Source organism: Trachurus trachurus (genome assembly GCF_905171665.1).
Source record: "Trachurus trachurus genome assembly, chromosome: 20".
Classification (NCBI taxonomy): Eukaryota; Metazoa; Chordata; class Actinopteri; order Carangiformes; family Carangidae; genus Trachurus; species Trachurus trachurus.
In genome coordinates this window covers 24,003,725-24,029,772 of record NC_139911.1, presented here as the reverse complement: position 1 = coordinate 24,029,772, position 26,048 = coordinate 24,003,725, and the positions used below count along the sequence as shown (strand labels likewise).

The following is a 26,048-nucleotide window of genomic DNA, read 5'->3' as shown; positions in this document are numbered from 1 at the left end:
TGAGACACTGGGAGCTTCCGCTACAAACAAGCTTAAAATATAGACTTATTTAATTTTTTTCGGAACAATTTCTCATGTCGGGGCTTCAGTACAAGAGGGACATTACAGACAAGCAGTATGGAGGTATTTGGATGTTTTTTGGTGTGTCTTTTTGGACAAAGAAAGTTGGTATCCATTGACAACCATTATATGGACAAATACTGCTGCGCGGACCCCCCCGTAACTCAGAGAAGGAACGGAGGACTCTGAAAATTCTCACAGCTCTTAGTCGACATGAGGGTGAGTAGATAATGAGTAAAATTTGAATTTTGGGTGAACTATCCCTTTAAGCAACGGTGGTTGGAGTGATGGCTACGGCTCCTGTCACACTGTGACAGTGTAAGAATCTAAGATCACTAAGTAGTATGTAACTCTAACACCGTCTTTACTTCTTCAGGAAACGTAACATCACAACAGTACGTCTCTTAAAAGGCCCACAAGAACTTGATATTTGCTTTAGAGACAATTTAATATCAGATTAGAGGTTTGTATAAATGTGTGTGTTACATAGGTCCAGGGTGGGAGCTGGGGGGAGAAGACAGCAGGTGAACAACAGTTTGTCCATGAGTTAACTGGAAAAATCAGTCAAAGAAGCAGGTACCTTTAACAAATACACTCAAAATCCACAAACTATTAATGGTATAATTGAAAAGAAATGAAATGACAGAGTGAAATATCACAAAAAATGTAGTAATTCTTAAATGTAACTGGTCAACCTGACCACATTCTGTTATCTTGTCGCACGTGAAACCTGTGAATATTTATAAGGGTACTGAGCTGTTGTCACTGACACTAGAACATAGTTGCTGTAGTTGTATGGTCATGCATGTTATGTGTGTATTCATTGCCCCACTGGTGATAAATTCTGAATACTGAATCTGAATGTATCTCAGGGTTCAGTAAACCAGTCTCTGTTGGGCTGCAGGAGGTTTTGACAGAAAGTCCACATCATGACACAGTGCTGTAGCTGCCTTCAACCATCACTGCTCAAATGTCTTTTTAAATCCTCAAAGGCTGTAGTGGAGGAGGAGGGGGAGGGGCACAGTGATATCACCCTATGGTTATTTATGAGACATCCATACAAACAAAATCAAACTTTACTTTGTCAGAGACAGAATGTTCACCAAAGAGAAATAAGAGCTTGTGTTTGCTGTGGAGACCTGCTGGGACACCGTGGACATGTCCCCAGGTCCATCACAGGACTGAGACAAACAATGTCACATGCTCACATTCACACCTATTGACACTTTGCCAATTAGTCACCATTTCACCTAATAAAGTATGTTGGACTGTGGGAAGAAGCCTGAGAACCTGGAGAGAACTCCACACAGAACCTAGAAACCTGGAGGTTAACAAATGTTCTCATCAGTATGTTTTCATGTCAGTATGAGACTTTTCTCACATTTTAAGAAGTTGTATTACATTTTGACTTGATAAAATTATTTTCAAATAATTCTTATAAAAAATATTTTTTTTAATTACAAGTAGAATTGAATGCGAGGTCGATCCGTTTGTCCTGAACAGTGGATTTAAAAAAAAAAAAAGGTCTTACTGACATTTCATCAGTGCTGCTTTTGTTTCTAACCCTGACCCCCAGGCGTGGAGTTTTATTGACAGGAATTAAGAGTCACTTGTGAAAATGAAAAAGGTTTATAAAAAATACATCTTAGGAAAGACAAGAAACACAGAAAACATCTCTCTGAACCATTAATAAACCTCACAGAGCAACGGGACAGATTAAAAGTGTAAAAGTGAGAAATTTGATCTTAAAACTTTATGAATTTTCCGGCCTGTGCTGTTGAAGGTTTCAACCAATCAGTTGTCGGCAGCCATGATTTAGTGGATTTAAAAAACATTTTGTTAAAATTGTATAAGATTTTTTTTTTTTTTCAGGTGCAACTGTTTTCTTCTTTTTGTTATTATCAGTTAAAGTCTGAACATCTCTAAGGAAACTGACTCCCCTGCTACCAGCCAGCCTGTCCAGTCTGAACCTCCTCACGATCCTGTCCACACTGGTTCTGGTTTTGGTAAATTCAATCTCAGGGGGTTGAGTCTCCGTCTTATAAACAATATATTACATTTATAAAACTGTATTAAGCCTGACATTGAACCCATGTTGTTCTCAGATGATGTTTTTTCTGTGAAAAATGTCCAATATGATGTCACACCTGATTTATACATGCGGGTAGAAACACACCTGAGATCATTGTTGTGACATAACAAGGAAAAATCTGATGGTTGTTGTTCCCTTAGAGTGTGTGTGTGTATGTGTGTGTGTCCATGTGTGTGGAGGGAAAGGGGGGTTCAAAGTAGGAATTTGGGATCATCTCAGTCATGACTTTGTGTCTGTGGTCTGTGACTCGTGCCTGTCCTCAGCAGGCAATTGGTTCCCATCCTCAACATGTGATTGGCTCCCATCCTCAGTGTGTGATTGGCTCCTATCCTCATCAGGCGATTTGTTCCCGTCCTGATCGTGTGAATGGCTCCTGTCCTCGGCGCGTGATTGGCTCTCTTCTTCCAGATTCGAGCGGTTCCTGTCCTCAGCAAACGATTGGCTACTGTCCTCAGAATGCCCCTTGTTGTCGGCGTGTGATTGGTTGCTCTTCTCAGCATGCGCTTGGTTGCTCTTCTCGGCATGCGCTTGGTTACCGTTACCGTCCTTGGCGTGTTTGAACATCAGGATGGAGTTGTAAATCTTGAGGGCGGGACCTAGTTTGATTGACATGATCCTTACAATGTCTCGCTGGGTGAGAAGGAGGAAGGCCCGCCCATCGATTTGCTGAGAGGCAGACAGACAGAGGCCACAACCAATCAGATAACGGCAGGTTGGGTGGGATCAGATGTCATTAAATCTACAGCAACGCATCTCACCTCGTCTCTGAACAGCTTCGCCTGTTCCTCACATCCAGGTAGAGACTCAATGAAGTCAGACACCTGCAGAGACAGAGAGACAGAGAGACAGAGAGACAGAGAGACAGAGAGACAGAGAGACAGGTGGGTCAGAGTGAGACAGGTCAAAGAGAGACGTATGAGGAAATATGTTTATCATCAGCCTTTGTTCACCATGGCGATGATGGGAAGTCGACATGATGAAACAAATGTTGACAAGACCAAAAAGGTGTTCCTGAGTTGTTGACAAGACACTGATGATGTTAAAGGGATAGTTCAACATTTTGTCTAATTCTCCAACCACCATGATCCCTATAGTCATAGCAGTAGGTTCATTACCTTTAATTATCGGTGCATGTTGTTTTGAGATGGGCGGAGCAGAGACGTGAGCAGCTCAGTGAACGGTACAGGTCCCCTGTCCCTCATCACACTCATCAAATACACAAGCCAACAACTCCACAACACTCTGGTGGACAAGTTGTGACCTGCACATTCACCACACTATGAGATAATCATGTATAATTATCTAACATTACGACACATGAAGCAAATACTCGGAACTAGGCCTACTTTTGTTGTGAAATCACTCCGCCCAGCAGCCATGTCTGGAATGTAGTTCCAGCTACGCATTTGCATCAAAAACAACTAATAACGTTCCATTATTATCTCATAGCGTGGTGAATGTGCAGGTCACAACTTGTCCACCAGAGTGTTTTGGAGTTGTTGGATTGTGAATTTGATGAGTTTGATGAGGGACAGGGGACTACTGTATGCACTGTTACCTGAGCAGCTCACGTCTCTGCCCCACCGATCTAAAAACAGCTTGCACCGACAATTAAAGGTAATGCTGCTATGACTATAGGGATTATGGCAATGGGTGAATTTGCCAAAATGTTGAACTATCCTTTTAACAATCTGTCTCTCACTGACCTGTTGGACGCTCCAGTGTTGGACAGTCTCAGCGTGGACTCCGGCGACCCCCGGCAGCAGCTTGCGGTGCTGCTCCCAGCAGAGGGACAGGTCTCTGCCGGGCTGCGCCGACATGGCCGACAGGAAGACAGACTGGTGGAGAGCGGCCTTCAGGCTGGAGTCTGCTGCTGGACGGAGGGACACGCCGGAGACAGAGGACATTATCATACACAGAGCATCTGTGCTCCTGGACATAACTGAGCTGATCTCAGTGCAGATACAGTCCTGGTTACAAGACATTCAGAGGTCATGCTCTGTTTTCAGACCCAGGTGCTGTGTGACATTCAGGGACCAACGGAAACCCTGCACCAGATTTAATTAGAGCTCATTAAGACCAATGAAATGAAACTGATCTGAGGTCTGTGGAAAACCTGTGTCTGTGGACTGACCTCTCTCACCCCGCTGAGCAGCAGAACAGACGCTCTGTGTGTGTGTGTGTGTGAGTAGAAAACACACAGGGCACAACCAGAGCTGTCGCCATGGTGAGTGGTTTCCATGAAAACAGCCACTTCATCTGCCTGCTGTTCCCATGGAAACACAGCGAGGAGTGAGAGGGAGGATGCCGAGTGTTCCCACTGTGAGATACAGCGCTGCAGCAGAATATTAGATATGCTGCGTTTTTACGTAAGGGACCAATTAAAATCGACGTGTTGCTATGGTTACCTGCAGGTTATAAAACACATTCTGGTTAAACGGGTGAGTCAACCTATGTCTGTAGTGTTTATCAGTAAAACATCACAAACATAACTGATCAGTAGGTGAAGACCTGAACCACTCACTTTAATTTTTTTTGGGACAATTTTGCATTTCGGGGCTTCAATACAAGACGGGCATTACAGACGAGCAGCATGGAGGTATTTGGATGTTTTTTGGTGAGTCTTTTTGTTACGAAGACAGTTGGTATCCATTTGCAACCGTTATATGGACATGCACTGCTACGCCGAGACCCCCTGTAACTCAGAGAAGCCACGGAGGACTCTGAAACTTCTCCCAGCCCTTAGTCCACATGAGGGGGAGTAGATAATGAAATTAAATGAAATTTTGGGTGAACTATCCCTTTAAGCTGCGCTTGAAAGCTCTGGTAAAGGCTGGAGGCTGATCCTGGGTCAGAATGTTTGATGGATAAACTTGAAATTCATTTGTATTGAGCAGTGTCACTAACATCATGGGGGGGGGGGGGGGGGGGGGGGGGGGTGCTAACTATCAGATAACACTGTACCTGGTCCAAGCGCTCTCACTTGAAGTTCCTCCTCTTCTTGTTTCACACGGAGGAATTTGGTTGGCTGAGACAGCCTGAGGGCGGGGCCAGTGGAGAGAAGAAGTGAGGTGAGACATTTATTCATGGACACACAGGAGGACAAATCTCTGCTCACAAGCTGAGTGACTTCATTCCTGATACATTCCTACACACACACTTCCCTCCACTGCTTCCTTCATCCTCCGCTCTGTTCTGCCTGGACTTCACAGTCTCATCACTGGTTCTGGTTCATGTTGGATTTGTGACCGTGCGGTCAACACAGATAGAACAGGGTTCACACTCTTTTCTTGAAATCATTTTCCAGGACATTTCCAGCTGCTCCAGTCTGACAGACATTAGATTTTACAACATACACTAATACATCCCCGTCTCATTCAAGTGTTCTTTTCAACAGTTGTTGGTACATTTAATCAGTTTGTTTCTATGTTTATTCCTCTCTCCCAGAAGTCTGATTTAAAGGGACATTGTGTAACTTCTCCTGTTATCTATTCACGAAAATGGATTATTTCGTTCAAAAGTCTGTTTTTCATTAATCAGTAATCCCCCCATCAACAAACTGAAGTGTTCCGGTAAGCTCTGAATGAGCCGTTCATATCATTCATATCTACATGGAGCGGTGCAGTGAGGAGGAATGGAGCATTACACTGATGCTGCATTCACCTGCAGTCGGGCAGACGGCCGTCGCTAACAAACCAGATGTCATTTTAGTCACAGAAGTCCAGAGAAAGCCGGTAAAACGTGGGTCAGGTAAACAATACCACATCGCCATGACAACATATTGTCATGTGTATTGTTTTGCCTGGTGCTGACGGACCACTTGTTTACATAGAGGCTTGTTTATGCCGTTACGTGCAGCGGCTGTCGTCCGTCTGCCGTCTGCCCAATTTCATGTGAATGCAGGATGAAAAATACGATTGAGTTGCTTGTGATATACAACCGCAACGCTAGATGGGAGTAATTCCTACACAATGTACCTTTAAAGATGTTCAGCCTGTGGCTCAAACTCATGAAATCTTACTGTACACGCTTAGAAATTATGACCAATTTATCATAGAACAACGCAAACATGTTTTTGTTCTTAAATCACACCTTAAAGCTCTGTGCTGCTTGTGCTTGCATATTCCATGTTATAAACTGTTTTCTTGTCTGTATACAACATCTATATCACGTCTGTCCGTCCTGGGTGAGGGATCCCTCCTCTGTTGCTCACCCTGAGGTTTCTCCTGGTTTTCCCTGTTAAAAGGGTTTTCCATGGAGTTTTTCCTCAGTGGATGTGAGGGTCTAAGGACAGAGGATGTTGTTACGATGCCATGTAAAGCCCTTTGAGACAAACTGTTGGTAAAATTGGGCTATACTAATAAAATTGCTTTACCTTGCCTCGTCTATCTGTCACTCAGCAGAGGAGAGAAAACCCTCATGCTCACAGTCCAATATTGGAAACACTCATTAAAGCAGATATCAGCTTCACGGCCGTTTCGGCTAATGCTGCGTTCAAGGCAGGCTTTTGAAACCGTAAGTTACAGCTTCAAGTCACAACTACGACTTGGTAGCGTTCCAGGTAACCCGTAGCTCGTGTTTTTACCATCCTGTTGTCTGTGAAAGTTCCCTATAACGGCCACTCGTAACTTCCGACCCGTGAACTCGTACCAGATCGAACTGGTATGACTTCACAGGAAGGAAAAACACAAAGTACGAGTTTCTTTGAACGCACCATGAGTTAGCAGCCCCCGCCCTTGTCAGGCATCAATTGGTCCTCGTGCTACGTCACCACATTCACGCGCATCCCTTGGCTGCACACACAGCCCTTCATGCCGTTCTCTCTCCTCATTGGATAACACTTGTATCCCACAAGGAAAATTTTCTCCTCGGGTTACAGCAGAGCAGAGTGACGGAGAGACTCGTGTTTAGGCTGAAATACTTCATGTAAGTGATTGCTGACGGAAAATAGGACTATTTAGGACTTATATTAACAAAAACATTCCACTGATATCTGCTTTAACTAAAGTCTCTAGTTTTCTCACTAGGCACATGTTTGGAAATTAAATCCTTAGTGGGGTCTGTAAAAGTCAAATAGAGCTCTGGTAGCTGATGTCGCAATGTGAAAAACAATTTTCCAGGACATTTTACTTTTTTTTCTAATTTTTCATGTCTTTTCCATGACATTTGGTCAACCATTTTCCAGGATTTGCAGGATGCGTGAACCCTGTATAAGTAATGTCAACATTATAATTCAATCTATCTATTAAAAATCCACATTATTTGATTGAAGACTTTTTACAAGTCCACAGAAACCATGACCCAAGTGATAGATTTAACTGTCTGGTCTGTGTATTCAACTACACAACTGTGATTTTAGTCAAATGTTCCCAGCACGTCTGCTTTTATGACACTATCAACACACATCAGCCTTTGTGTGTTTGTGTGTTTGTGTGTTTGTGTGTGAGTTATGTAATTCAGTTTTAAATAACATCCAGAGATTATCTCCTCAAACCAAACACTCACACTGCAAAACAACAGTGTGAGCCAGAGCCAGAGCCAGAGCCAGGCAGAGACACTGAGGCTGGAGCTATTGATTCAAACATACAGAGGTTGGAATGATGAAGATCATGTTTGATGGTTGAGAGCTTTAACCTTCAGTCTGACACCTGATCAGGACCACGGGCCAATCAGATAGAGGCTTCTCCCATGTGTCCTACTCTGTGTCCGTCTCACCTGTCTGTCAGTCGTCTTCTCTTCCCCAGTGGAAGCAGCAGAGTCTCTTCTTTGGGCTCCGTCTTCACCTGAGCCTGTCTCCTGTTGAGGAGGACAGAGACAGACAGGTGGACAGAGACAGACAGGTGGACAGAGACAGACAGGTGGACAGGTTTACAGACAGATGATGACAAAGAAGAATAAACGTAAAAAAAAAAAAAAAAGACAAAGAGTGAAAGTGTCTCTACCTGTCTGATGGATGCATGGAGACGGGGACCAGGGTGACCACTCTCTCTCCTCCCAGTCTGTCCGGCAGCACCACCTCTTTACTGGTGTTGATGTCTGAGTATGGACAGCCAAAGGCACTGGGAGACAGGAAGGAAGACAGCTGTGACTCAGCAGGAAGAAGACATGACTCAGCAGGTAAACTAAGAAGATCTGTGTGTGTGTGTGTGTGTGTGTGTGTGTGTGTGTGTGTGTGTGTGTGTGTGTGTGTGTGTGTGTTTACCTGTGGTGACCGGTGTATTTAGCTCCTTTAATATGTCCAACTCCTCTGCAGCCTGGGGTGGGACACACACCCTGAGAGGGGGAGGACAGGGGACAGGAACCTGTCTCACACACACACACACACACACACACACACACACACACACACACACACAAGGAGGATGATACACGTCAGTCAGTGATACTGCCACAGCACACCTGTCTGTCTGGGAGCTGTCTGTCTACCTGACCTGTCTGTCTGTCTGTCTGTCTGCTGTCTCCCTCTAGTTCTCTTCAGTAGCTTTAACACCTCTCTCTCTCTCTCTCTCTCAATTCAATTTCAATTTCAATTTCAATAAGCTTTATTGGCATGACTGTGATATACAATATTGCCAAAGCATTGGGGCAGCAATACAAATACAACAACAAATACATAGATGGTTAATTAATTAGTAATAATATAGAATAAATAAGTAAAAAAAAAAAACACTATATATATATAAAAAGTGAGGTCTCTCTCTCTCTCCAGTGGAGGCAGATGGCCGATGGCCCACCCTGAGTCTGGTTCTGTCTCTCTCTGTCTCCATATGTGCAGCTCTCGGTCTATGAAGACCAGGTCTGGACCTGCAGATGACTGCTGCTGGGACGCTGTGCTGCTAGAGACATAAACATGACCTGTCTGTCTCTAAGCTGTCTCCCTGACCGGATTCTTTTTCTCTCGGACGTATCTGTCCAACCTGTCTCCATCTTTGATGTTTGTCTGATCTGTCAATCTCTCTCTCTGACCCGTCTGTCCAACCTGTAGCTCTACTATATGACTTGTTTGTTCTCTCACCTGTCTGTCTCTAAACTGTCTCTTTGACCTGTCTGTCTCCTTCTCGCTCCAACCTGTCTGTCTGACCTGACTGTGCAACCTGTCAATCTTCCTGACATGTCTCTCTCTTTGTTCTGATCCGTCTGTCTGACCTGTCTGTCTCTGACCTGTCTGTCTGACCTGTCTCTGTCCAGCCTGTCTGTCTGACCTGTCTCTCTCCAGCCTGTCTGTCTGACCTGTCTCTGTCTCTGTCCAGCTGTCTGTCTGACCTGGGGGAGGGTCCAGTGGGTGTCCTGTGCGTTGACACCAGCCGACAGGATGCAGGTCACTGTGGTCGCTGTCACACCACACGTCAAACTGCTGTGACCAGCCGTCATAATGGATCTGTAGGGACACACATGGTTAGAACATCACACACACACACACACACACACACACTGACACACACACACACTGGCAGACAGGCAGGTGGACCGTACCTTCACCCTGTAGTCCTCTATATCAGTTACCGTGGCGACACGGATCAACATAGGGTTCCTCCTGTCAACAGCCTCCAGCCTGTGGTTCACCTGGAAACCGTGTGGAGGTCTCTGATTGGACAGAGGCACACATTGTTAATCATTAAATTAAGGCTTCTGATTGGACATGAGAGTTGTCAATTAAACCTCCTCCTTCTCTAACTCCTCCTCTCCTCACCAGTGTGAAGGCTGAACTGGGAGCAGCAGTGGAACCAGTTTCCTGCAGGTACTCGTCCCACAGGAAGTTCTCTGGGTTTGGATGACCTGCAGAACAAAGTAGTCAGAGTCCTAAACCCTCCATGTGCATACATCCCTTCTTAAAACTCACTTTTATCAATTTGCCTTCCCTTTTCCTACTGTAACTTGATTGTACTTTTTAAAGGTGTACAGAAATGGCCGTTTGTCCTGCTTGTCGCGCCGAGTTGTCACGAGCTGCAACACGAGTTTACCCAAGTAAGGAAAACAAATTTGATTGGTCGTTATCAAGCAGGCGGGATATTCAAAGCTTGGGGCGAAACCGAGCTCCGTGTGTGTGTGCGTGTCTCAGACGTTTGAATGACGGATGACGGATCCAATATCAGTGGCTGGTGAATCGTGTACAGGATGACGTATAATCCGTGCGCCTGCATTATCCAATGCGGAAAAAAAAATACACACTTTCATCCCGGATTTACTCAAAAATAGAATTTTGCACAAAGTTTGGCCTACAACGTCTGATAGATGAGTTATTACACTAATTTTATGACCCAGAGTGGGCTCAAATTCTATTTTCTTTTCTGTACACCTTTAAAACTGTTATTGTTGTATTTGTTTATTATTGTTTTAAATGTGAAGCACTTTGTAATTGCAATTTCAATAAGTGCTATAGAAAAAAGTTATTATTATTATCATTATTATAAATACAGCAGAGTACTGCATCCTGTAATACTGTATTTGTGTATATGTATGTAAATAGTGTGTGTACCCTGGGGGGCGGTCAGAGGTCGTCCCTGTTCTTCACACCATCCCACTGGATGGATATATACACTGCTGCTGTCACACCTGGTCAGTCAACAGAAACATCAGCTCATCGGTACAGACATCCAGTTCATCTACACAGCCTTACAAAAGTCTTCATACCCCTTGGACTTTTCAACATTTTGTCAAGTTACAACCACAAACTGAAATGTACTTTATCGGATTTTATGTGACAGACCAACACAAAGCAACGCATAATTGTGAAGTGGAAGGAAAATGATAAATGGTGTTAAAAAGATCTGAAAAGTGTGAACCACCCTTCGCTGCAGTTACAGCTCTAAGTCTTTTGTGTGTGTCTCTACCAGCTTTGCACATCTACAGCTGCAGTTTCTGCTCATTCTTCTTTGCAAAAATAGCTCCACTTCAGTCAGATTGGATGGAGAGAGTCTATAAACAGCGGTTTTTAAGTCTCGCCACAGATTCTCAGTAGGATTTAGGTCTGGACTTTGACTGGACCGTTCTAACTCATTATGCTTTGATGTAAACCAGTGTTTTGCATGTAGGCCAAAAAGTTTAATTTTGGTCTTCGATTGGTAAAAAATCTTCAACACCATGTATCATTTTCCTTCCACTTCACAATGATGCGATACTTTGTGTCCGTCTATCACACAAAATCCTGATAAAATACATTTAAGTTTGTGTTTGCAACCTGACAACATGTGGAAAGTTCAAGTGGTATGAAGACTTTTACAAGGCTGTCCATGTTAATCAATACATATCTGATCATGTCAGGATCAATCAGGTTGAAAGAAATACAGTGAAAGCATCACTACCTGCTGCTTAGCATAACAACGTGATTCACTGCCAATTTACACTGTGCTGTAATGTTAAAGGCATAGTTCAACATTTTGGCAAATTCGCCAATTCCCATAATTCATATAGTCATAGGAAAAGGTTCATTTATGTATTTGTAACGTTACATTATTATCTCATAGCGTGGTGAATGTGCAGGTCACAACTTGTCCACCAGAGCGTTGTGGAGTTGTTGGATTGTGTATGTGATGAGTTTGATGAGGGACAGGGGACCTGTACCGTTCACCTCCATTGTGTTCACTAAGCAGCTCACGTCTCTGATCTGCTGATCTCAAAACAACATGCACTGATAATTAAAGGTAATGCACCTACTGCTATGACTATAGGAATTATGGCAATAGGCCAATTTGCCAAAATGTTGAACTATCCCTTTAATGTCAGTACTCATGGTACCACTACTAATAATAATACCACTGATATGACTACTTCCACAACTACTGCTACAACTCTTATCACATAACAGTGATTCTTTTGATTCTACACATATGACTGATACTATTACTGCTATCTGTATAAGATACTGGAGTACAGTCACCACCAGTACTATTAGACTTCCTGTACTGTAACCTGTCTGTCTGCCTCTCACTTGTCAGTTGGTCACCTGTCTATCTCACCAGTAGTCGTATGTGTCGTCCCAGTTATCGAAGTGAACCAGGAAACGATCTTCAATGACGTCGGCAACGGAGGCAACACACACCAGTCCAGGATTCTTCTTGTCCACAGCCTCCAACTTCATCCCCACGCTGAAGACACAGTCCTGAGGACAGACAGAGAGACAGACAGGTGAGGACCAACTGCAGGATGAAAGATGAGCAGACACATGAGACAGGTGTGTGTGTGTGTGTGTGTGTGTGTGTGTGTGTGTGTGTGTGTGTGTGTGTGTGTGTGTGTGTGTGTGTGTGTGTGTGTGTGTGTGTGTGTGTGTGTGTGTGTGTGTGTGTGTGTGTGTGTGTGTGTGTGTGTGTGTGTGTGTGTGTGTGTGTGTGTGTGTGTACTGACCACTTTGCGAGAGGTGAACAGGGTGGTGGGTGCAGCCTGAGAGCCTGAGGACTGGAGGTAGAGCTGCCAGTCAAACTCTGCCTCAGTCTGACCTACAGAGTCACACAGACAGGTGGAGTCATGGTACCAGTGGGAGGTGATTTAAACTAATCTAATCCTATTGTATTTTCTTCTAAGAACAAAACATACTTTATATCCAACTCTTGTCAGTTCACTGGAAACAACTCTATCTCTCACATTTTCTCCGAGTTCTGATGAAACCTTAACCCTAACTCTGTCTGCAATAAAATATCCAGATCTGTTGTCAAAATTCAAAGTTTGGTTCATCAGAAGTGTCTATTACCCTAATAGCTTAATTCATCCCTACCTCATATATTGCAATGTTATTTGGGGAGCTACCTATCCCACTAACCTACGTCGTAAGCTTTATGTCTTACAAAAAAAGTCCCAGCTTGGGATCAATACAGTCTGTCTATCTATCTATCTATCTATCTATCTATCTATCTATCTATCTATCTATCTATCTATCTATCTATCTATCTATCTATCTATCCATCCATCCATCCATCCATCCATCCATCCATCCATCCATCCATCCATCCATCCATCCATCCATCCATCCATCCATCCATCCATCCATCCATCCATCCATCCATCCATCCATCCATCCATCCATCCATCCATCCATCCAAAGGGGCCCAGCTTTGGAACAGTAATATTCAAATTGCATTTCATGGGTTTATTAATTTCACCTGCACATCCGGTTTGCTGTACAGGGATGTCACGATTACTTGTTTTCACAATTAATCATGGTATTAAACGCCACAATTAATTAATCATAAAGATTCCTAAATACCGTTACTTCCTAAAAAAGATTATGTCGGTATATCAGCAGATGTGCGCCAAAATAAAGGTAAATGCTCAGATACTGGTCCATACGTAACAACGTAACATTGAACTGGTAGGAGTTTAAATGTTAGCGTTTCATTTGTATTAAAAGAAAAAACAACAAAACGCCAAAATAAACGTAAACATTTGGTATACATGACAATTTATGACCTCTTATTTCAAACACTTCCACTGGGGGGTTAAGAATTAGTCATATATAGATAATTGAATATTTTGTGTAAACAATGAGTAATGTAATTACATTTTGACTATATTTGATTTTACACATTCATAGTGTTGTGAAATTAATTAATGCATAATAATCATGATAATCCTAACACCGTGATTATTTCTGACAATAATTGTACCAAGACAATGTATAATGGTGACATCCCTGTTGCTGTAGTTGAGTTGTTTTGCTGCCTTGTAATATTGTGCAAATTAACAAACAAATAAAAAAATTTACAAATTAGCTGGGGGGGTTTAGTGCTTACCTTTAGGGGGGTGGAGCTTGTGGTTGTGGTCTTTGCACCAGCCTGCTGGTCTGATATCTGCTGAGTCAGCGTTTACCCAGAAGTCATAGCACTCTGAGTAGCCGTCAATATGGAGACGCAGCCGGTATCCAATCACCTGGCAGACAGACAGCTGAGTCATCTGACCCTCGTCATACGACGTGTATGTGTGTGTGTGTGTGTGTGTGTGTGTGTGTGTGTGTGTGTGTGTGTGAGTGTTACCTCGGCAACAGTCAGCACGCAGAACATGGAGGGGTGCAGCTGGTCGATGCCCTCCAGCTTCATCCCCACTTTAAAACCAGTTCTCTTACTGGGGAAGGACTGAGACTGAGGCAGGACAGAGAGACAGGGCAGAGACATGTCAGACAGACAGAGAGGTGAGAGAGACAGGTCAGAGTGAGACAAACCAGAAAGAAAGACAACTTAGAGAGAGAGAGAGTATTGTAATGACAGGCATCCCAATAAAGCTTGTGAAATTGAAATTGAATTGAGAGAGACAGAGAGCGATGAGAGAGAATGAGAGAGAATGAGAGGTCAGACAGAGAGACAGGTTGTGTGTGTTACCTGTGTAAACAGTGTGACTGGGGCAGCTTCAGCTTTCTGTTCATTCAGGTACTGCTGCCAGGACCAAGAGCGTCTCTTTACACTCACTACACACACACACACACACACACACACACACACACACACACACACACACACACACACACACACACACACACACACACACACACACACACACACACACACACACACACACACACACACACACACACACACACACACACAAACACACACACAGATGTTAGAATGGTTACAACAGCTACATCCTGTCACACTAGGAACATTACTGGTTCGTGTTTCTAATTCTGTCCATGACTTCAGGTTTTTTTTTTTAATTAACCCCACCACCACCACCCCTAATGGGGACCTTTTTTCTCTTTCTTTCTTTCTTTCTTTCTTTCTTTCTTTCTTTCTTTCTCGTTCATTTCCTTTCTTTTTTTCATTTAAAAAAAGAAAAAAGACAACAATCAGGTGGCAGTAACATAAAACCCATCAACATTACAAAAGCATAGGGACGGACAAAATACAAACAAAAACAAACAAAAAACAAACAACAACAAAACAAAAAACAAACAAACAAAAATTAATAATAATTTACTCTACAACAACCAAAGAAGGAAATCAACAACAGGCACAAAACAAAAACATACAGCACAATAAACTATATTGAAACTTCATCCCAAGTTGTTGTTATTGTGAGGATTTCACATCTTTTTTTCTCTGCACAGTTTTTCTTGGTTTTTTGGCGGTAGCACTTTCACCAGTGCAGTTGAACGACAAACAGAACATCAACACAAACAGACGGCATTGGGGCTGCACTGCACCACACAAGTCAAGGTCAATTAAGGTCAAAGCACCTGCAACACATCTACTGTCGGAGCATGACTTCAGGTTTTTAATGTCTCACTTCACACATGTGGTGAGACTGGATCAGGTGTTATCAGCTGAGCTCCAGTGGACCATCATGTTCAGACAACTGTCCCTGGATCAGCGTGATACAGAGAGAGACTTTTTAACAGGGTTCTCAGTGAAGTTCTGCAGCTTTTTTCTGGGGGACATGACATATGATCATATTCACCACATTCCTCCTGCGTTCAGAGTTCAGAGATGTCTGTGGCCTCCATCGCTCCATGACGAAGACATTGGGGACCAGGACTCTGAAGCTGGACTGACAGGGACTCTGGATGAAACAGTCTGACCATCACTGCAGCTCTCCACTGATCTGGACTTCATGTTCGGCCCCTTAGACTTTAGTAGTGGTGCAGGGTGTGGCCTCACATCATGCTCTTTTTCAGTTACACTGCAAAATCTCAAAATCTTTCCAAGAATATTTGTCTTATTTCTTGTCAAAATGTCTCATTTCTAGTCAAAACTAAACTCTTTTCACTTAAAAAAAGACTCATCACCTAAAAATGAACTTGTTTTTAGATCATTTTCATTTGTTTCAAACAAATTTTCACTTGAAATAAGTAGAACAATCTGCCAGTGAAAGCTAGTTTTTTCTGCTTATAATAAGAAAGAAAAACTTGATCCACTATCAGATTTTTCTACTTATTTCAAGTAAAAATAGGCTTGAAAGAAGTAAAAAGTGTCTAAAAACAAGCTACTTTTTTATGTTATTAGTCTTATTTTAATTATAATGAGATTTGTTTTGACTAGAAATAAGACAAATATTCTTGGTAAGATTTTGAGTTTTTGCAGTGTAAAATAAAATGGTTCAAACTGGGCAAGACCTTATAACAATAATATGTTGTATAAGTTGATTGGTTCTTGGTATGGGCTGATGGAAGGAGATACTGATCTCAGACCATCTTAACTGTTTTAAAAAGCAACGATTGACCAGTTGTGTTTGGATCTAACTTCCCCAGTTCATATGTAAAGAAACAGGTGTTATGTTCAATCAACAGACAGGTCAGTCGATGTGGGAGTGAGAGGGAGTGAGAGGGACAGACCAATCAAAAGGACCAGAGTGAATTAAAACACTGTGCACAGCTCTTAGCATGAAATTCAGTTGTTAATCATTTTAAATCATCCATCCATCCATTGGTCCAGCTGTCACTCTGGACCTTTTAGACCTCGCTTCTGTTCACTAATGGGTTAAAGGAAGTAAATTGCAGCAGTTGTTTTCCATGATGTCAGCAGATTTGACTGATCTGAGACCAACTCTAAATCGCACCAATCAACACAACAACTATCTTCTCCAGGGTCAGGTGGTGGTGGCAGCAGGTAAAGCATGAGTTCCAGACATCACCCTCCACAGCAACGCTTTCCACCTTCTTCTGGTTGATCCAAAGTGTCCCCAGCCCAGAGGGAACATCTAATCCCTTCTGGGTCCGTCCCAGGGCCTTCCCATCCTCATCAGATGCCCAAAAGATCTGAGCTGGCTCCTCCTGACATGAAGAGCAGCAGCTCTACTCTGGATGTGGAGCTTCACCTTCCAGCTCAGGTTCCTCCTGTACAACAGCCTCATCATTGCCCACACCGCTGCTCCATCTCACCACCACTGCTGAACAAGACCCTCAAGACACTTGATACCAGGGCCAAACTGGCTTCACCACTTATCATCTGCCCAACAGCATCCTAACAGTGAGGCCACACAGGAGAGACTGAGGGACAACCTGATTCATTTTCAAGGATTCACCCACTCAAACACTTCAAACATCTACAGAAAAACCACATGAACTTAACATGTGAAAAAATTTGCGCATGAGAATCATGTTATTTGCACAGTGGAAACCTGTGGTTTTGGCCCAATTTTATGTGAATGTGTTTTATGCACATGTGTAAAACATGTTCCACCAATGTGGAATGTGGGTTCACATGTGATTCACATAAAATTGGGCCAAAACCACATGTTTACCATGTGCAAAATGTGCCTGAGTCCAGAGTCCAGAGTGTGGATCCCTGGTGAATCCCTGACTGAAGAGGATGATGAAGGTGTCTGAACATGATGATCAGCAACCAGTGAGATCTGTGAAGGTCTGTCACTGACTAAATGACTGACAGTCAATGAAGATCAATCACTTGATCACTTTAGAGCAGTGGTTCCCAACCTTTTTCGGCTTGTGACCCAATTTTGACATCACAAATTTCTGGCGACCCCCGTCCTTCAAGATGCGCCAGCTCAGATTTTAATTTTATTTGAACTCGATTTATATTTGAGAAAGTGAAAGTATAGAATACAGTTGTTTAAGATTGTCTGTGGCGTTTTAAATCATAATTTTAAAAACAATAATAATTAGTCGAAAAAAAATTATCAGTAATTTATTTTGATCAATTAGTAGGCATTTCAGGCGACCCCATTTGAATTCCAGGGCCCCACGTGGGGTCCCAACCCCAAGGTTGAAAAACACTGCTTTAGAGTCATGTTTTGGTTCTCAGCTGGTCCACAGTCAGTGTGTTCATCTGACGACAGATGTGTGTGTCACCTGATCTCAGGTGCTTTGTCCTGTTGCCATAGTTACTTGCACCTTAATAAACCCTAATAAGCTCTGACACCCAATCAGAGGGCAGGATGTCACCCAGGTGTGCCTGCAGATAGGTCAGCACATGTGCATGTATGTATGCATGTGTGTGTGTGTGTGTGTGTGTGTGTGTGTGTGTGTGTGTGTGTGTGTGTGTGTGTGTGTGTGTGTGTGTGTGTGTGTGTGTGTGTGTGTGTGTGTGTGTGTGTGTGTGTGTGTGTGTGTGTGTGTGTGTGTGTGTGTGTGAGTGTGTGTGTGAGTGTGTGTGTGTGTTACCTTGAGTGCTGCTGACTTTGTTTTTCATTTTCTTCCTCTTTGGTTTGTTTCTGTTCAGGAAAAAAAACACAAAGAGTGGAGTACGGCAGCCTGGAGGAGTCATTCAGTCACACAGACACAGTGGTGCTGAGCTGTTCTATTCTAGAAGATTCACCTGCAGTCAGTCATCGGCCCGCGTCTTTAACATCTCATCAATAACTACAAAGTGTAGACAAGATGAAACCTGATCTGATCAATAAATACATCAGTCATCATCACAACAACTGTTTCACACAAATAAACACTCTGGATCATCCTCATCTCAGCAGGAAAGGACTCCATTACAACACAAAGACGCACACAAACACACAGGAAGCCCACACACTTCTGCCTTCAAAGTAAAATCCTCCCTGCAGCAGATCAGGGATCAGATCACCGGGATGCAGAAAACTCTGTCTCTTTCAGTCAGCAAGGAACTGTAGCTGATTAGGGTCAAAGGTCATGATGATCCACAGTGCTGAAGGAAGTAGTCAGATACTTCAAAGTAAAAGTACTGTAAGGATGTTCAGTGAGGGCATTTAAAGTAAAACTACTCTGTGCAGTTAAATGTGTTTTTACAGTCAACTTTTGTTTACATCATTTGATTAATGGTTTTGTTGTTCTGGGCAAAACTGCAGCTATTGATCATTTTTATTACAAACTGATCAGCTGATCAGTTTCTCCAATCTCAGCTCTTGAACCAACTGATTGGTTAATTGAAAACACTAACAGAAGCCTGATATATTAAATTTAAATTTAAATTTAAATATGACATTTTAATGATATTATAGGCTACTGTTCACTGCAGCTTGTCTGATCCTGAATCAGATTCGGTCTCTAATCCTGCCTTCACATGATGTGATCCATGTAAATGCACTGTTTAGAATATTTAAGTTAGAATAATGCATTCAAATAGATTATTAGTTAATTATAGGGTAAGCCTTTGAATAAAAGTGCAAAATATCAGTAAGACTGCAACTTATTGATATATTTCGATTATTATTCTTTTTGTGTAATATTTTCTTTTATTTCTATCATCTAAATTGTTTTTTTTGATTGCTCAATTGTTTAGTTTGTTTTCTTAAGTATGATATAATATTTTATTGTTAGGTGGAGGCACCTGATAAGCTCCTTGAGTTTTCGCCTCTTCCCGCACTTTAAATTGTCATAATTGGTACTTTTACTTGTGTAATTTTTAACTGTGCAAACAAATAAATCAAATAAATCAAATCAACTATAAAACTGTTAAACTGTGCACTGTAAAACTTGTTAAAACATTTGATTTAGTTAAAAAAAAAGTTTGAAATAGGAATAATTAATGACCTGATCCTTTTCATTTAAAATTGTGAAAGTTAAAGTGTTGTGTGCGTCCATAGTTTTATATGTGATATTTAGCAGTGCTGTAGTGTAGCCTACTGGTATAGTCATTCTAATCTTGGATGTGTGTTTTTTCTCAGGTTTTCCCCTGTGCCCAATGTGAAATAAAAGTAAATCCACCGAGTGAAGTCCAGCTTCTGGTTTTAAAGAGTTTGGGACTTCCCTTTCAAGTGTGGGAAAGCTTGCACTGACAGAACATCCAAACACTTGACAGTCACGTCTGGGTCTTTCAGCTCTATCAGCTCAATCATTCAGCCTCACGCTGCTCCTCAGCCTTGCTCACCATCCCTGAACACAAGACTGTCTCAGTCCAGACTGTCCTGGTCTGGGGTTCTCCCCAGGAATGGGCCAGGCTACCAAAGTCCACCAGAGCAGGACGGGTCGCTAAGATCCACATCTTCCTATTCACTCTTTAAAAAGCAGCTAAAAATACATTGGAACTTTTCTTGAATTTCCCATATCCCACATCCTTACTGTGTCTTTTTTATGATCTCAATCTATGAATTTTTTGTACCTTATTTCCATTGTCTCTATTTGTTACTGACCACTTTGTTCTCTATCTCCTCATTTTTGCATTGATTATGCACTTCATCTCCTTTTTTTCTGTTTCTGTTTATTTGTTGTTTATTATGTTTATTTGTTAGCCATAGAAATTTGTTTTGTTGTAATTAGTGACAGGGGTGGAACTTGTACAAGCCAATTGGCCAATCGGCTTGTGAATATGTGTGATAATAAACCTAAAAGCATAGAAAAAGCACGCACATCCCAAAAACCTAACGCTGGGTGCTGGACAAAAAAAGGTCAATGATGAAAAAGGAAAAATCCGCACACCAGCAAAAAGCTCCAGAGCAATAAATCATTTATTATCACCCAAAGGGAGTAACGTTTCTCCCTTTGGGTGATGATAATAAACCTAAACCTTGTTTATCTTCAACCTGTTGAAGCATCATGACTTCAGAGAGCACCAGCACCTCCTCTTCTAACACCACTAACACTCTAACTGTCTAATTAGCTCTTACTATGAACTTGTAGGCTGTCTGACCTCCTTTTAACAAATAAATGTTTTATTGAGTTGTAACACCAGCTCTCCACTGCACTAAGCTCCAGTCTAGACTCTTATTGTGAAGGTCTGAGCGGAAGAGCGCTCCCTGCACCTGAGCGGATTGACGCAGGTTCAATAAGGAAACAACAAATAGCCCAGAGTCGCCGGTGATCCTCGGCTGTCTCCCCGGCCTCGGAGCCCCTCAGAGCGGCCGCAGCTGCTGCAGCCGGCCGCTGGGAGGACCGGCCGACCCCCCCGTATACAGAGGACCGGAAGGATCCGGAAACGGTACCGAGACTTTAGACAGAAACTTACCGTGTGGAGTCTTCCGCCTCAGACCGCTGACAGCCCCACGACACGGAAATACTAAAAGGTCACTGCGCATGCGCTGATGAGATAACGTGGGGGGGTGGGGGATGTACACACTGAAATAAATCATCATGTCAAATAATTCAAGTCATCGTTTTGAATAAAGTTGTGAAGACTTGAGTTTATCAGCGGAGGTGAATCATGGTACATTTGGAGATGTGAGTCAGGGTGCATTCACTAACCCTCTTTATAAATGTGTCATCTGGAAGTTCACCAAGATCCTGCCCTTATTGATTTAATTATTTATTTATTGACATCTGTGACGTGTACATCACATAGCCTGTGTCTTTCTTTCTAGAATTCTGGTCTTTTCCAGAGGTTTTTTCCTATTACTACTGTAGACCTACATAACAACACAGTTAAATACTGTAACTGTGTTGTTATGTAGGTCTACATATTTTTTACAATAGGCTATATTTTTTTATAAATATTGTGCTTGTAGGCTATTTATTATTTAGTGTCCTTTATTCTTTTCAATGGTGTTTGCTGGTGCAATAGTGAAAATGTCCCCATCTTGACTTTAGTGTTTTCAAAGCTTTCTAGTTGGGACATTTGGATATCAAGGGGACAGATAGATAGATAGATAGATAGATAGATAGATAGATAGATAGATAGATAGATAGATAGATAGATAGATAGATAGATAGATAGACAGATAGACAGACAGACAGACAGACAGACAGACAGACAGACAAGCATTTCTCTCCATAAACGGTACAGTTTACATCAATATCTTCTCTGAGTTTCCATATGTAATGATTGGTTGGATAAAACCTGTGAAACAACTGAGAGATGTTTTTTGTCTTTTGTTTTTGTTTTATGAGTCAGCAAATGCAAATGTATTCAGTAGCCTACAGGTAGTTTATCATGAGATTAAAGACTTTTGAAAAGTGAAATAACAGCTGAGATACCAGTGTGTTGAATGAATTCCACATTATTATAGAGCTGACTCTATGGGTTGAATTACTGACTGAGCAACAGAATATTATTAAAACCAATTTTGTAAAAAAAAAAAGAAAAAGAAAAGAAAAGAAAGAAAAGAAAAAGATTTTGGTTACACAAAATATATCTACATACATTTATTTATTTTTGTCTTTTGAATGATTGGATTGAAGTTGATGGCACACCTCTACTCATCATCTTTAACTACTGTGATGCTTGAATAGGCCTATGTAACAGAAGTTTCAAGGAATTCGGAAATGGAATCAACATTAGAATGTTAAATAGTAACTAACCATTCAAAATTTTTGAGATATAATTGCAGGCCAGAAGCTTTAGACTAAACGTATATTATATTAATAGCTCTAGCTGTGCTTTAGGAATGAGGATGAACAATCAAAATTTTACAATCATTATTCATAACAGGGACCAGTTGTCAGTGTGGACAGGATGTACATGTGCTTTGGGGATTAAGGTAATGAACCTTGAGACAGTAAGGTTGTTTGAAAAGCTCTCATATACTTAGAGGAATGGCACCATCTGCTGGGAGGACACTTTATAAAACATGGGTCATAAACCAACATTTCCAGCAAATGAGGTTTTCTTCAGGAGACATAATGTAGTAATTAATCTCTCTCATGGATAATAGGAGATCATAAAGCTCAGTATGGGTTTAGCAGTTGAGCGGTGTGAACTGAATTTAGGAGCAATAAGGTTTCAGAGTATTCTGATACTAATTTACATGTGAGCTCAGATTCATTTTTAATCCCCTAATAGTGTTAATTTTGGCGTGGTAATACATCTTAACCCTAGAAATAGAGAAAGTTTATAAAACACACAAAAAACTCATCAGATAGAAGATGTCTCACTGACCATCAGCTGCTCCTTAGAGGATCATCGGCTTTGATGAAAGTTTAGGTGTAAAATTAGAAGTCCAACATATACCTTGGATTACAATAAATATTATTAATCATAGAGAATTATATAACCAACAAAAGTTCCTCTTAGGAGGGACAAACTGAACTTATGTCTCATGGCACAGGGTCAGTCAGAAGGTCAGTGGGCCAGGAGACTGAAGAGAAGAGCATTGCCTACATTCACATTTCACATTTTACCTTAAAGGGATAGTTCACCCAAAATTCAAATTTCACTCATTATCTACTCACCCTCATGTCGACTAAGGGCTGGGAGAATTTTCAGAGTCCTCTGTGCCTTCTCGGAGTTACGGGGGGGGGGGGGGCAGTATTTGTCCATATAATGGTTGTGAATGGGGCTCACTTTTCTTCGTCCAAAAAGACACACCAAAAAACATCCAAATACCTCCATGCTGCTCGTCTGTAATGTCCCTCTTGTATTGAAGCCCCAACATGAGAAATTGTTCCGAAAAAAATTAAATAAGTCTATATTTTAAGCTTGTTTGTAGTGGAAGCTCCCAGTGTCTCAGTTCACTGCTCTTCCTGTGTCAGTGCAAATCTCGCGTGATTTGCACTGACCGGTGGAACAATTTCTCATGTCGGGGCTTCAATACAAGAGGGACATTACAGACGAGCAGCATGGAGGTATTTGGATGTTTTTTGGTGTGTCTTTTTGGACGAAGAAAGTTGGTATCCATTGACAACCATTATATGGACAAATACTGCTGCGCCGACCCCCCCGTAACTCAGAGCATTAACGGAGGACTCTGAAAATTCTCACAGCTCTTAGTCGACATGAGGGTGAGTAGCCTAGATAATGAGTGAAATTTAAATTTTGGGTGAACTATCCCTTTAAGGTCTATGGAAGTTCAGAATCATCTGGCCAAGAAGCCAAATTGTAACAAAGGAGATCTTTAAAAACAAAAACAAAAAATAAAACGTAATATTGTGGAAGTGGCCCCAGTCTGAGCTGGTTCCCAGTTGCTGGTCTCAACTGGAAGACAGGATGTTCCCTCTCCTCTCCTCTCTCTCTCTCTCTCTGTTCCTTCCAAACTCCTCCCTGTCCTCTCTACATCTCCCTCTCCCAGCCCCCCCTCTCCTCTCCTCTCCTCACACAGAGGATCAGCAGCCGGACAGAGCCACGGTGAGTCGCTTTCCTGTCTTTATGATCATACACTGATAGATACTAAATAGATTATGTTTTGATAAGGATGAGATGGACTGGCAGAGAGGCAGAAACTGAAATGAGAGCAGTTAGAAGATGAAAAAAGAAAACTGAAATCAGACTTTTAATATGAACAGATCAGGACTGGACAGAGTCAGAAACAGGACCAAGATCAGGACCCAGACCAGGACTGGGAATCAGAACCAGGTCAGAGTTCAGATTGAAAACCTGCTGTGTTTACTGTAATGGATCTGAATCAGATCAACAGATGTGGACTAAACCTGAGCCACAGAGATGTGGTGCAGCAAAACTCCATTTCAGCCACATCATAACCTTTAGAGACATGCCACTGAATAATGGCTCTGGAACAAACTTGGAACACATGGACCAATTTCAGCATTTCAGGTTTGCATCCACTAAGGTGCAGAGGCATTAAATATCTTCCGAGGTCTCTGGAAAATAAAAACCATCAGAGATCTGGAGCAGGCCTTGTGATCCCTGATGTGGATCCTCAGGCTCTGAAGCAGGCAGGTTGTTGGTTTCTGTCATTCTGTGAACTCAACTTCTGAAAAACTGAAACTAAACTCGTTTAAACCGAACTACAAGCCACAAACCTGCACAGGTCCATGTGTTTTTCAAATGATTTAATGTCAGAAGGAATAACCAGGTCAGATTACTGTCTGAGGACCTGAGTGAAAACACTTATCTGTGACGCTTTGATTGGATGACAGCATCCATTTCCTCCTAATGGACACACAACAGCAGCTATCATTATGCTGCGCACCCCACTCTGTTCTCCCCTGAGAACCAGAAGCATTAGACCAAGGTTCCCCCACCCCACACACACACACACACACACACACACACACACACACACACACATGCAGCGCAAACACACGTGTGCACACACACACACAAACACACACACACACACACACACACATCTTTGGGGACGGAGACTCGGAGGCCTTCACTGGCTGCAGCGCGAGCTGAGACGTGTCCCCTGAAGGAGGCTATGACCAACACAAACACAGATCAATACAGTGGAAGAGGCTCACTTCCTCTCACACACATCATCAATATTTCATCTGAGCTCAGCTTCATCTCCATGGCCACAGAATCTGAAGGGATGTAGTTCAGTTCGCACCTTTAATTTGGACTGGTTAACCAGCACCAATTTATTTACTTATGTTTACATACACACAGTGGCACCCCCGGTCCAAATCTCATTTACTGTTTATTTGATGAGGACAATGCCCATTAATGAACAATTTGTGACGCAAATCATTTAGCTCAAAGCTAATTTCCATCTGTAGTCCTCACATTTAAAGACGGACAGACATACTACCATACAAAAAGATAACAGTCGGAAGCTACCTGCGTAAGTATGAAAAAACATAGTATTAGCAGTGTTACAACAATAAGAAAACAGATAGCAACCTGCATAGATACAGTATAAGAGAGGACAAAGTACTAGCAGCAAGTTACATCAGTAAAAGATAAGAAATAAGAAAACAGATAACAATGCCATATAAGAAAAAACAGAATATTAGCTGCAGATTCACAATAAAATTACAATACAGAATAAGATAGAAAGAAATAAGGGGATACAGTAGTACTGTATTAAAATGCTAGTCAATATTTCATTCATGGGTGCAGATTTGGTGAAACAGTAACCATTCTTTAAGCTGTTTTTTGAAAGTAGGACTGTCTGTAATCGGTGCTGCCCTTAACAGTTAGGGAGTTTTGGCCTATGTGGCTACGTCTGCACGGCACCTCACAGTCCCCTCTGGAGGAAGATGTCTGTTGTGTCTAACAGTTCAGTAAGTGGAAGATGAAATGATCTCCAAAAGACATAAAGTTAAACATGAAACACTCTTTTTCAATATTTTAATCAATATCAGTATTACTTTAGTTTTCTGCAGTTTCAGAGTGAAAAGGGGAAACAAAGCAGCAGCTGCAAAAGAACGGGAAACCCAGGAGACTTGAGTTCTCAGATAACTTTGACCAAGGTATCAGACAAGATA

The 26,048-nt window shown here is 42.0% G+C and overlaps 2 protein-coding genes across 4 annotated transcripts in view; both read right to left on the bottom strand.

Annotated features, from left to right (window-relative positions):
* The window catches only part of tubb6 (tubulin, beta 6 class V), a 403,096-nt gene extending 394,496 nt beyond the window's left edge, over positions 1-8,600 (bottom strand). The window contains exon 1 of the mRNA XM_083995822.1: positions 8,584-8,600. The gene's annotated coding sequence lies outside the window, so the exon portion shown is untranslated. The remainder of the gene's footprint in view (positions 1-8,583) is intronic.
* l3mbtl4 (L3MBTL histone methyl-lysine binding protein 4) lies at positions 317-20,983 on the bottom strand. 3 transcript variants are annotated; one of them, XM_083995813.1, is made up of 18 exons: positions 20,950-20,983; positions 18,198-18,247; positions 14,458-14,543; positions 14,116-14,220; positions 13,876-14,011; positions 12,494-12,585; positions 12,109-12,251; positions 10,629-10,705; positions 9,843-9,928; positions 9,626-9,736; positions 9,416-9,530; positions 8,355-8,454; positions 8,095-8,211; positions 7,868-7,948; positions 5,117-5,190; positions 3,859-4,025; positions 2,911-2,973; positions 317-2,818 (listed from the first exon to the last, which is right to left on the bottom strand). In XM_083995813.1, exons 2-18 carry the CDS (start codon positions 18,223-18,225, stop codon positions 2,372-2,374), a joined length of 2,028 nt encoding a protein of 675 aa, XP_083851939.1. In that variant the 5' UTR covers positions 18,226-18,247; positions 20,950-20,983; the 3' UTR covers positions 317-2,371. The 3 variants fall into 3 exon arrangements, with proteins under 3 accessions (XP_083851939.1, XP_083851940.1, XP_083851941.1); XM_083995814.1 differs by having other exon boundaries at positions 3,859-4,022; XM_083995815.1 differs by having other exon boundaries at positions 3,859-4,019.
* Between the last annotated feature and the right edge of the window lie 5,065 nt (positions 20,984-26,048).